General features: G+C 47.1%; 1 protein-coding gene across 1 annotated transcript in view; it reads left to right on the forward strand.

The window, feature by feature from the left end:
- The window catches only part of ddx47 (DEAD (Asp-Glu-Ala-Asp) box polypeptide 47), a 33,155-nt gene extending 20,675 nt beyond the window's left edge, over positions 1-12,480 (forward strand). Inside the window, exons 7-12 of the mRNA XM_060849286.1 lie at positions 92-208; positions 1,623-1,769; positions 1,850-1,987; positions 2,812-2,882; positions 9,418-9,547; positions 12,076-12,480. Coding sequence (XP_060705269.1) covers positions 92-208; positions 1,623-1,769; positions 1,850-1,987; positions 2,812-2,882; positions 9,418-9,547; positions 12,076-12,198 — 726 coding nt within the window. The 3' untranslated portion in view covers positions 12,199-12,480. The remainder of the gene's footprint in view (positions 1-91; positions 209-1,622; positions 1,770-1,849; positions 1,988-2,811; positions 2,883-9,417; positions 9,548-12,075) is intronic.
- Positions 12,481-13,271: the final 791 nt, after the last annotated feature.

Raw genomic sequence — 13,271 nt, forward strand, 5'->3', positions numbered from 1 at the left:
AAAGCTGTGGCAGTTCAGAGCGGTCTATTATGAATTGAAAAGCTGCTTCAGTATTTCAGGCTGAAATTGGTCCTCCCTCGCTCTCCATCAGGTACAAAAGCTCCAACGAGCAGCACTGAAAGATCCCGTGAAGTGTGCTGTTTCAACCAAGTATCAGACTGTGGAGAAACTGCAGCAGTATTATGTGTTTATTCCCGCAAAGTTCAAGGTAACGACTGTCATTGGAGCGCTGGAAAACTGCTGCATTATCGGATAAATGTAAATGATTATCGCAGATACTTCCTTTAAATTAGCTCTTTGCCAGCTTCCTTTCAAATCCAAGTCCCACCTTTCTGATGAGATCTTCTGAAGGTAGGAAAGGGTAATGGGGCAGCTCTGTGAGCACAGGATGGGACAAGCATAATTGCAGGAATAATCTTACATCAGATACTGTAGGTTCCATGCGGATAGGGTCTGCAGGAATGTCTGAGACCTGAAGCAATGTGATGGATATATTAGCTAAGGGTTAATTGGGTGTGAATTGGTTAGATAATCATGGGTTTTTGTGGTGTGTGGTAACTGAAATAAAGATCTCACTGGTGATTGACTTTGGAGGCAAGAGGAAAGTTCACTTGAATCATCCTGTGGAAGAAGGAGGGACTTTATGAGGCAAAGTTTAGTTAATTTAACCTGTACCCGCTTAAAATTGCAAGAATCAGAGGTGACCTGATTGAAACATGAACATTTTTAGGGGTAGATCTGGAGAGATTGTTTCCAATTGAGGGAGGCCGGTGGGTGTAATGTTGGAATAAGGGTTCACTCTCCGAATTTTAATCTGAAAGAGAATCAAGGATTATAGGGAAAGTAGACTCAGAGATGAGGAATTTCTTCTCCCAAGAGCAGTGAAGGTTTGGAATTCTTTAGGCAGGTTAGTGGAATTGAGGATGATCAAATCAGCCATGATCTCATTGATTGGTGGAGTAAACTGCATGGGCCGAATGGACACTGACTCAATCTTTGCCCCCTCAGATGGGTCTCCTGGGCCATAAGGGCTGCCTCCAATGCCAGCATATTTCTCTTCAGATAAGGACACTTAAACTGTTGAAAGTATTTTTAATCTGATCAGGCTAATGTCTTGTATCTTTTTTGCAAGGCCTTCCTATTTTTACCGTTCACTCCCTTGGGAATGAAGACCAGCATTCAGTGCAGGGTGCACTGCCATTTCACTGTGTTGCAGCTTTCTGTAATCTTTTTCCACTTATATAATGGAAAAGATTTTATTTTAGTGTGAATCACTTTCCCTAAATTGTATGAGTGCACATTTTAAAAATTATACCTGAGCCTATTTTTAAAGGATATCTGCTTATTTCTCAGTCTTGGCCTTAGTAAATGTAATAATGTTTCACACAAGATGGAGTTGAGAGAAATTGCAGGATTTTGTTCACAGTGGCAGCATTTCGCTAGAAGTGATCACATAGCAACTTATAGTAGCCACAAGTGTCATGACAACAGCATGTAGTTCTGTGGGCAGAGCTGAGTTCCCTACACAAAAGAAGCTGGAGAGTTTTATAAAGTGTACATGATTGGAAGCTCTTGTTTCTAAGTTGTAGGGTTGTTTCAAAGTTTGCTGCTTCTCTCTGTAGGATTGTTACTTGGTTTCCATTCTCAATGAGCTGGCTGGAAATTCCTTCATCATCTTCTGCAGCACATGTAATAACACCCAGCGGACAGCGCTGCTGCTGCGCAATCTCGGCTTTACTGCTATTCCCTTACATGGCCAAATGAATCAGGTGGGCTGCTGCTTTTTGTATGTTCTCACTGTTGTTCTGTGGTTAAAAAGCTATTCACTGACTTTCTTTACAAATTACAGAACAAACGATTGGGAGCTTTGAATAAATTCAAAGCGAAGTCTCGGTCGATCTTACTGGCCACGGACGTAGCGAGTCGCGGCCTTGATATTCCACATGTGGATGTAGTTATCAACTTCGATATTCCTACCCATTCCAAGGTAAGTTTTCCAGAATTGGAATGGGGGAACCAAACGGAGCTAAAGGCACCTCAACCTGTTGAGTAGCTGTGGGCTGCCTACATTTCCCTGTCCTGGAAGATTTCATGAATGGTCTGTTGGTCACTATGCTGAATAAACTGATGCCAACCTGTGCACTGTACACAGTGCTGACCCACTGCACCCGAGAGTGCAGAGAAATACCAGCCAGAGATTGTCCTCGGGCTCTCATGCAAGGTCAGGACAGGATCTGCTGCAAATGTGTTGCTGGTCAAAGCACAGCAGGCCAGGCAGCATCTCAGGAATAGAGAATTCGACGTTTTGAGCATAAGCCCTTCATCAGGAATAAGAGAGAGAGAGCCAAGCAGGCTAAGATAAAAGGTAGGGAGGAGGGACTAGGGGGAGGGGCGATGGAGGTGGGATAGGTGGAAGGAGGTCAAGGTGAGGGTGATAGGCCGGAGTGGGGTGGGGGCGGAGAGGTCAGGAAGAGGATTGCAGGTTAGGAGGGCGGTGCTGAGTTGAGGGAACCGACTGAGACAAGGTGGGGGGAGGGGAAATGAGGAAACTGGAGAAATCTGAATTCATACCTTGTGGTTGGAGGGATCTGCTGTCATGTTCAGGCTTCAGAGACTCAGCACTGGAGCTTTCCAGTGAAGAGGGGAGGTAGCAGCTTCTGACAGGGTTCACTGACTCTACCCTGGGCATTTCCCCCGCTGTCCCAGCCCATCATCCCTGACCAGGCTCCTTCCCCACACACATCTCTGGGCTAGGCAGCTGCTCTTTCCTGCCCGTGCCCTGGGTTTAGCTGCCTGTTGTTTCTCTTTCAGGATTACATTCATCGCGTGGGACGGACGGCCAGAGCAGGACGGGCAGGCAAGTCCATCACCTTCGTTACCCAGTGAGTTCCACTTTCATTCTCGAGTTTCCATATTCCAGCTTCCCGTTCACTCCCTGCTGCCTCTGCTACAGTGTGCCAGACTGACTGGGGATCCACCCTGATTAGTTCCTCTGCGAATGTCACTCAACCCCGTTAATGCAGGGCAGTTGTTGTTTGAAGAAAGTGAGATTTTCGAAGCATCCCGCACAGTAACCTGTCAGTAAATAAACAGCCTGCAATCAGATTGCTGCTGCATCCTGGGAATCCAGACTCTGATTTTCACTTGTACTTTATTAAGTCTCAAATCAAGTAAATTGGAGCATGAGAAGGTTCTTAAGGAATCTGGTGTGATCCCAGTTTGGTAGTCTGACCTGGGACCAATAAATTTTTGAGATTTGAGGATTATTTCAGACTGTCGAGGTAGTTGTGACAGGTAGTGGCTTGGGGCAGAGCTGAAGATGCATCATCTGAGCTTTCAATTCGCCTTGTGGGCTAGTCTCGTGAACACTGCAGAATTTCTTGACTGAACTCAACCCCCCCTACCCCCACAGGATCCACAATGCCCAATGCCCTTCATTGCTGTGCCCAAATTAGTCTCATAAGCTTGGACAGAGGGTGACTGGCTATTCGACGATATGAGCAGCAGAGTTGAGTTCAGTCTTTCCTGCCCCTGCTCCAGCGGAGCTGAGGGAGACCGCAGTCAGTGCACAGTGTTCAGGAACACAAACTGTCGTGTTTCTTGCTCCTGAATACAGATGGATTGATGGCGTCTGGACTATGTCTGTTATTTAATCACGGAACCCATCTCTTTCTGCTCTCTGTGCCTGGATTCATTCAGTCAGCTGCTGGAAAGGGCCGCCTGTCGGCTCCTTGTGATCTATTCATTGCTGATGTTAAACAGCAGTTATGGAGTTGACCAAAACACAGCCACTGCTTCCAGTCACAGAGGACCTGTGCCCCACCCTGCCCCAGGATGCCCCCTCAGTGACTTGCCTTCTGCTGATAAACTGAACAAAATCACAGTCTAATCTGCCTCTTGTGCTGATGCCATGTGGTTCCAAAGGCTCTGACTCAGATTGTAGAGTGCAGTACCTCACAGGATTGCTACTGATTCCAGGTTTAACAGTTTATTTTACCCTCCATACACTCGGTTGCCATGGGGAGCAGAGGTTGCTGCTGAGGAGGGGACAGTGTTGACTGTGGTCAGCCTGGCCCCAGCTGGTCTGCAGTTAGATCCCACATTACAAATAACCTAGCAGTGTGGTGGGAAAGTCTTGCAACTTCTGTCACTCCCCATCAGGGAGACCTGTATTTATATAGTGCCTTAACTGACCTCAGGATGTCCCAGAGCACTGAGCACTCAGTATTGTAGTCACGATTCCACTGTAGGGTACGGGTAGCTGATTGTTACAGAATGCTGTGAGGGCGTTCCCTAAGATTGAGGTGTTAAACTGTTAAAGCTACACAGCAGGATGTCTTGTGGGCCAAACAGGCGAAGTAATATGGGACAGATGGGGCTAAGCAATCCTGCACCCAGTGGCTCTGATCTCAGCTCTGCAGTCATACAGTCATAGAGAGGTACAGCACTGAAACAGACCCTTTGGTCCAACCCGTCCATGCCGACCAGATATCCCAACCCAATCTAGTCCCGCCCGCCAGTACCATATCCCTCCAAACCCTTCCTATTCATATACCCATCCAAATGCCTTTTAAATGTTGCAATTGTACCAGCCTCCTCCACTTCCTCTGGCAGTTCATTCCATACACGTACCACCCTCTGCGTGAAAAAGTTGACCCTTAGGTCCCTTTTAAATCTTTCCCCTCTCACCCTAAACCTATGCCCTCTAGTTCTGGGCTCCCCCACCCAGGGAAAAGGCCTTGCCTTTTTACCTTACCTATGCCCCTCATAATTTTATAAACCTCTATAAGGTCACCCCTCAGCCTCTGACACCCCAGCCTGTTCAGCCTCTCCCTATAGCTCAAATCCTCCAACCCCGGCAACATCTTGTAAATCTTTACTTTGAACCCTTTCAAGTTTCACACCATCCTCCCAATAGGAAGGAGATCAGAATTGCAAGCAATATTCCAACGGTGGCCTGACCAATGTCCTGTACAGCTGCAACATGACCTCCCAACTCCTGTACTCCTGATCCATCCAACTGTAAATGCTTGTGGACAGTAAAACAACTAACAGGAGTTGGGGGCTCCCTAAATAACCCCATCCTTAACAGTGGGGGAGGCCAGCACATTGGTGTAAAAGTCGAAAAGTGTGGTGCTAGAAAAACACAGTATCTGAGGAGCAGGAGAGTCCACGTTTCGGTTATAAGTCCTTCATCAGGAATGTGTAAAAGACAAAACTGTGATATAAGCATCCATCTTCAGCCAGACGTGCTGAACGGATGATCCATCTTGACTTCCGCCTGAAGTTCCCAGCATCAGCCAATTCTGTTCACTAGCCATGATACCACGAAACAGCTGAAGACACTGGATAACACACAGGCTCTGAGCTCCGAAGACATTCTGGCAATACTGACGGTTTGTGCTCCAGAGGAGGCTCTGCCCTCCTGGCAAACTGCCCCCAGATAGATACAACGCTGGCATCTCCCTGGACAGGTTCAACGCTGGCATCTCCCTGGACAGCTACATTGCTGGCGTCTGCCAAATGATGTGGAAGATTGCCCAGTAGGTCCCCTGCACAAAAATCAGGGCGGGTTCAAGCGGACAATTATTGCCTCATTAGTGAATCAAAGATAGAGTGATGGAGGAGTTATGGACCGTTCTGTTGAGTGTAGCTTACTCAGCAATAACCTGCCCATTGGAACTCCGAATCCACCAAGACAGCCACCTGCTGACTGTGCTGCACACAGACAATGGGAGGCCATGGTATAGTGACATCGTTGTTGGTCTAGAGTTAATGCCCTGAGAATGTGAATTCAAAAATGATCTGGAATTAAAAGTCTAATGATGGCAATGACACCTTGTTGTAAAGTGCCTTGTTTAGGGAAGGAATCTGTCATCCTTGCCTGGCCTGGCCTACATGTGACTCCAGTCCCACAGCAATGTGGATGATTCTCAAATGGCCCACCAAGCCACTCCGTTGCATCAACCTGCTATATTGTATCCGAATAAATGGGACCAGTTGGCACTGACCTAGACACTGAAGGGAGAATTGCAACCATAGCTTAGCCAGTCCTGCAGGGTCTTCCTCACTAACGTTGAGGGGCTAGAGCCAACATTGGGAGAACGGTCTCACAGACTAGTCAAGCAATAGCCTGACACAGTCATACTCACAGAATCATACCTTACAGACAATGTCCTGGGCACCACCATCACTGTCTCTGGATGGGTCCTGTCACATTGGCAGAGGTGGTGACATTATAGTATATAATCAGGATGGCGTTACCCTGAGAGTCCTCAACACTGACACCAAGCACCGTGAGGTCTGATAGCATCACATCAAAAATGGGCAGTGGAACCAATGTCACCACTACTCCATGGTGAGTGTCACTTAGAGGAAGCACTGAGGGTGCAGAATGTACTCTCACTGGGAGCCTTCCCTGTCCATTACCCAGGGGGGCATATCAGGGCGACTGACCAAGTTGGTTGGGTCCTAAACTGTCATACGAGGAAGATAGCAGCCAGAGCCTGGTTAATGTACCTTTTGACATTTGGCACCCCCAGTGTGGCACTCCCTCAGCGCTGACCCCCCCCCCCCCCCCCCCCCCCCCCCAAACAGTGCGGTGCGCCCTCAGCGCTGACCCTCCGACAGTGCGGTGCTCCCACAGCGCTGACCCCCCCCCCCCCCGACAGTGCAGCGCTGTCTCAGCGCTGACCCTCCGACAGTGCTCCACACCCTCAGTGCTGACCCCCTGACAGTGTCCTGCTCCCACAGCACTGACCCTCCGTCAATGCGGCGCTCCCTCAGCGCTGACCCCACCCCCCCGACAGTGCAGCGCTCCCTGAGTGCTGACCCTCTGACTGTGCTCCACTCCCTCAGCGCTGGCCCTCCCTCAGTGCTGACCCCCCGACAGTGCCCACTCCCTCAGCGCAGACCCTCTGAGCGGGTTAGCTGGCTCACAGCTCGAGTGTGTGCTGCTCTGGCTGCAGTGTTTCCCAGGCTCGTAACATCGGGGGACCCACTAATGACTGCAATGTCACCGCTGCTGTTTGCACCCAGATCTCCTTTTGATCAACTGACTGAGGTGAGGGCAGCTCGTGACTTCCCCAGGCTCCCAACTGAACAAAGTATAGATTAAATAGAAAACAAACTGGGAGACTGAACAAAGTCTGTAATTTACTGCAGTCAGTTACTGCAGTGAGCCGCAGCCCTGCCAGCTATAGGTTCAGCCCCTATCGTGGCTGCAAGCTGCACTGGGTGACTGGGCGGGAGTCAGGACTGGAGTAAACAAAACAGCAGCTTGTTTTACAATGGAAACTTCTATTTCTTCACAAGAAAGACCCCCAAGCAGCCCCCCACTCTCTGAAGTCCTTGATTTCACACTGTGGCTTGGCCTTGTTAATGTGCAAAGCCAGGCGGCTGGTTACTGAATGAGGTCAGTTTGTTTCTCTCCCTGGTATTTCTCACAGCAGTGCGATGTACTCACCAGCAACATCATTGCCACGTTTTGGCTTTTTTTTAATTTAACCTGTTTTTCTGCTCGGCCTGTTTGGAGATGTTAATACACACCTCTGGAACAGGTGGGACTTAAACCTGGGCCTCCCACTCGAGAGGTGGGGATGCTGCTGGCACTGTACCACAAAAGGCCCCATAATGAGAAATTCTGAATGTTAAAGGAGCCAGAGCAGAAACCGAGTTAATCTATCTCCTGACATCCGGTCACCCAGGGTTCAGGCCTTTAGGTATTTGATAGCTTGTGGCTGGGAATGAGTTGGATTTTATCTCCGAGTTGGAAGGCAGTGCAGTTTGATTGCAGGAGCCTGAAGTTTGTGCAGTACCCTGTTTGATGCAGAGCTGAATTCACACCCATGCTGTTGTCAAGACCACTTGTTTCAAACACGATGTAGCTGCCCTTCCCTCGTCTCATCTCTTCTGACTCCTCACAATTGCCTTGAGTGCAGCTGAGTTTCCGGTTTATTGAAGTTTGACAGTGAGACTAGCTGGGGGGGGACCGGCCGGGGGGAGACTGGCTGGTTCCTGACGGCATGGGTTAGTTGTGCCTGGGATGTATCAATGCTCTCGTTCTCTCTCGCTCTCTCTCTCTCTCTCTCTCTCTCTCTCGCTCTCTCTCTCGCTCTCTCTCTCTCTCTCTCTCTCTCTCATTCATGGAACTGATTTTCACAACTCAGTGGGTGGAACTCCAGGAGCTGAAAGACGACAACTCGCACCGATAAAGCATTTTTACCGCAGTGAAACAACCCAAACACTTCACAGCAGCAAATGACAAACAGAATTTGACACCGAGTTGTGGGTCACAGTGGTGGGAAGGGTGACCAAATGCTCAGTCAAAAAGGCAGGTTTCAAAGAATATCTGAACGGAGGAGAGCAAGGCAGGGAATCTTTCCAGTAAGGAGAGTTTTCCACAGCAAGGGAACAGAATGAAGCCTCCAATGAAAGTTCACAGAACTGATATCGAGAGTGAGGGTGAGGACCAATAGTCCACTGAGATTGGAAGAATCATTGAAACATGTTAAGTTCTCAATTGGTTTACAGGATGGTATTCCCCCCAAAGCTGGGGAATATAGGACATGATGTCACATTCTCAGACTAAGGGGTTGGCTGCTTTTGATCAGAGGTGGCCATGCTCAGCTGCTGAGTGTATTCAAGGTGGGGTCAGGCACAAACCAACTGGGATCAGCATCATCTCACTGATTCACAGAGCAGACTCCGAGGGAATGACAGGCAATGTTATACTCCAGAAGATGACTCTGTTTAAACAGAATCCTTGTTCACACTTTTAATGTGAACTTTATTTTGGTTAGACAGACTCCATTAAGCTCTTTTGGTCTGGTAGCATCCATGGAGAGAAATCAGAATTAACCTTTCAGTTTTAAGGTAGCATCAGTCGACCTGAAATGTTAACTTTTGATTTCTCTCCACAGATGCTGCCAGACCTGCTGAGTTTTTCCAGCAATTTCTGTTTTTGTCTGATTTAGAGCATCTGCAGTTCTTTCGGTTTCCACACACCCACCCATCCCCCTCACACACCCACCCACCCACTCACTCTGTCCCTGTCACGTGCATACTCTCACACTGTCACACATGCGCGCGCACTCTCTCTCGCACTCTCACACGCACAAACTCATTCACACTCTCACACAATCATGCACACTCTCACGCACGTGAGCTTTCACCCACTCACACTCACGCTGTTGTGCACTTGCATGTTCTATCGCGCGCTCTCGAACTTGCTCTCACTCACAAGCTCCTAGTGTTTTTAGAAGTGACTCTTAACTGATGAACCCCAGTTATTTGATGGATCAACTGTTAGATAATAGATATTTTCCATCTCTCTGTAATGTTGGCAGTTAGTTGTTGATGTGATGAGCAGTGGTTTTCTGCTGCACTTTGTTATTGATGTGCTGATGTCGTTGTCAGGTACGACGTGGAACTGTTCCAGAGGATTGAGCACCTGATCGGGAAGAAGCTGCCAGCCTTCCCCACGGAGGAAGAGGAAGTGATGCTGCTGGTGGAGCGAGTGTCAGAAGCACAGCGATTCGCTCGCATGGTATGAAGAATTCTCATTTCAATCCCATGCTTGGCAATACCATTGTATGTGTAAGGGAGGAGGAGGATAATCCAATCAATCAGCATTCCTCAGTCTAGGTCCCCTTAATCAGCTTTAGCCCAGACCTCTTAGATCTGTCTTCCCAGTGTAACTCCGAAACCTGGCTACATGCCTGTGTCTGTATTCCTGTTTTCTCATTGCCTACAATTGGTACCAAGCTCAGTATACAGTGCTTTGGCCTAAAGTTTTAATGTAAGGTCAACATTCTATTGAAGAGGCAAAAACCAAAGACTTATTACATGCTTGCTATTAGGTTTGTTTTAACATGAGCAGCTTTAATTGATTCAATCTGTGGAGGAAGATATTGTGCCTCTTCTCGTGGTAGAGTCCTGATAATTAGGTGGAATGTCATGACCCTGCTCGAGCTGCACTGAATCATTTGTTTTGTGGTGAATTTCATCGCTCTGCCCTGGAAGAATGTTAGCTTGTAAAAATATATCTTCAGCAGCACAATTTTTCCAAAGCATGGTTATCCTAAATAAGCCAAATCTCAAAGCTGCTGTAACTGTTTTGTGAAGAGTTTCGGTTGGGGCCTGCATTGTTTACAGCGAGTTGGAAGTGGTTGCAATCCCACAGTGGAAGTGGTTTGACTGACTGGAAGTTTCCATTGTGTAAATTATCTGCTCCTTATGAATTCTATCTGAATCATTGTTGTGTTAGAACTGTAAGTTCACAGAGTTGACCATTCCAAATGAATGACTATAATAATTTTGCAGTTTGCAGCAGCTCCAATATATTTTTACAAGAGAATGGAAACATTTTTTTTAACTCCCCCACCCTGGTTCTGAGCACTCAGCTCAGGATGAAGTTTAATTCCTCGGGATCTGCTCAGTTTATCTTGCTTCCTGTGGTGCTGCATTGAGCACGTGTTAAATGGATTGAAGAGGCAGGAAATTAGTCAAGTGTCCTGTCCCTAATCACTACCTTGTGACTGCTGCTCAGAGCTATGTCAGTGGATGTCAGGATTGGGTGTGATGGCTGATGCCTATGAGCACATGTCAGAATTCCACGTGTGAATGATCACAAGTGCGGGGTGCCTGAGGGTAGCTGGTGTCAGTGGAACTGAACCTCAGTAAGATGCAAAATCACAGAGAGAGAGAGAGAGAAAGAGCATGGACTCTTGTTTGTCTGCAACAACATTGAGTGCTGGCAGACAATTGAATCTTCTCCAGACCCTAGTGAGCTTGGTGATTTGTGAAATCATTGTTTTTTTTCTCTTAACAGCAGCCTTGGTATTCGGCTCTAGTGCCAAAGCAGAAATGCCTAGCTCTTTCTGGTTTATGTAAATTGTGCTGGGCTGTAGACTTTCTGGATTTGATCTAATTTAACTAGAGCAACATCATCTGCAGTCCAAGCCAGTAGCACCATCCTGTCTGGCCCAGGCTGTCATACCCCACCTCAGCTGCTTCAGCCTCCGCTGCCGTTCCCACTCCCTTTACCACGTGCTGGGAAAGTTCATTCTGGGACGTGGTGTACACAGGGTCCTTTATGTAATCTGGATCTGTCAGAAACCTTATTGGCACTCTGGTCAGGAGTCCTGCTGGTGAATTCATCCTCAATGAGACATCCCCCTGTTATAGATCGTGCTGCTGTGCCAAGTCAGGAATATCACAGCATTTCTTCAATGGATTAGAACCTTTGTGACCAAGTAGCTAAAGCTACTTGTTTTGATTATTAGTTAAACTGTGCATCTGATGTGGTATTGTGAAGAGTGTTTGTGCATGTGAGGTATGTGTGTGCATTGTGCGTTGTTGTAGTGTTTACCCCTCAGTGGTAGATGATGGGTTTGTGTTGGATATCTCACAAGGCTGCCGGTGAAACCCATTCACTGATGAATGGGACAGCAATGGTCCAGTGGTTAGCGCTGGGGCAGAAATGTTTTGTGATTTTCAGTGGGAATAAGATGTTACTTTTGATTGTGACAAACCTTACAGAGCCTCTTCTCCCCCCCCGCCGCCACCACACACACACACACACACACACACACACACACACACACACACACACACACACACACACAATATGAACAAGGGTTTGGGAATCAGCACAATGTGATTAAAGTTTGTGACATTGTTGGGACATTGCCAGTTGTTCATGTTCATAGGAACTTGGGGGCACCTTTCATACCTGCTCAGGCACATGGGATAGAACGATGGGATTCGGTGTGAACTTAATCATGTGGATTGTGAGGCTTGTGCTGTTTCGTTGTCTTGTGCATCTTTCAGGATTGACCTTAATGAGTGGTGAATATTTGTGTCTCTTGGTAACTGATCAGAGGCTATGCTGACCAGGACGTAACGCCACAATTATGGGCAGTTTACCCACTGCTCACAGGCAGTGTGGCTGAAGCCATTTACCCGAGACAGTGTTCCATACTGGAACCAATCGATGCATTAGGGTGTGTTGCAGATGTGACTGTTGGGGATCTAGGTGATTACTGCAACTCTGAATGTGTGTACTTGCAACAGGAACTGCGAGAGCAGGGAGACAAGAGGAAGCGCTCACGTGAAAATGCCGATGATGACACAGAAGAATCTTTGGGTATCAGACAAAAAGTACCAGGAGGTAAAGCAAGGAAAAGGCCACGTTAAAGAGCACAATGTGCTAAAATTCCTTTCAAATTGGATGTGACATTTATATATTATAAACTGGACTATAGCTGAATTCTATCAGTTTGATGCATCTGTGTAGATATCTGTTGTGAAGACTATAACTGATGAGAATGTGTCCTTTATGATGACATGCTCCCATTTATCCAGCAACTCAATGTTCTCTTTATCCGATTCCATTTCCTTCAGTAAATAGCAGCAGATTCTGTTACTATTTAAAACAAATGCTCCACCTGTAAAGTGTCATTTGAGAAATGTTCAAAACTGTACAAGTTTTAAAAAATTTCTTAAATAAATGCTGCAAATTCTATCTTGTTGCCATTAATGCTTCCATGGTCTTTGGATGTGCCAGATACAATATTTATCCAGCAGTGAAATTAAATAACACATGAAAACTGGTGTCTGCGAGTTATCCTGCGGTCTGCTTCTCTTGTTTACAGACCCTTTTAGGCTGCTTGCCTCCTTATCTCCCCAGCCCCATCTGCTCCTGCCTGACTTGGATCTCTTCTTGCTAATGTCTTTGACCACTTTGCCCCATTCTCTTGATTTTTCTTTCTAAACAATTGCCTTTCCCACAGTAAGATCTTTGTGTACCCCACCTCTTCAGTCACTTCCCTGATCCCCACTGCCCACTCCTAGTAATAATATAAGCATTGGAAACAGAAGCAGGCCTTCAGCCCATCGAGACTGTTCCACCATTCATTGAGATCACGACTGATCTGATAAACGTCAACTCCGCTTTCCTGCCTTTTCTCCACTTAAATAATATTCAGCTCCTCTATTCTTCCTGCCAACGTGCATAACCTCACATTTCCCCACTTTATATTCCATCTGCCAATAAAATGCCCCAATCAATGGGGACATAAATAAGGAAGGATATTTGTTTAGTTGCAGGCAGTTTGGTAAATTTCCCCAACTGCTGTCCTTGCCCACTGCAGATGCAGGGAAGCCAATGTGTACATGGAGTTGGAGCCAGGTTCTGCCTCACCAAGCCGCCCACACTTGGTGAGCAACTGAGACCAGTGTTCAATGATTCAAACATTGCACTGCTTGAA

This window comes from Hemiscyllium ocellatum, chromosome 33 (assembly GCF_020745735.1).
Source record: "Hemiscyllium ocellatum isolate sHemOce1 chromosome 33, sHemOce1.pat.X.cur, whole genome shotgun sequence".
NCBI lineage: Eukaryota > Metazoa > Chordata > Chondrichthyes > Orectolobiformes > Hemiscylliidae > Hemiscyllium > Hemiscyllium ocellatum.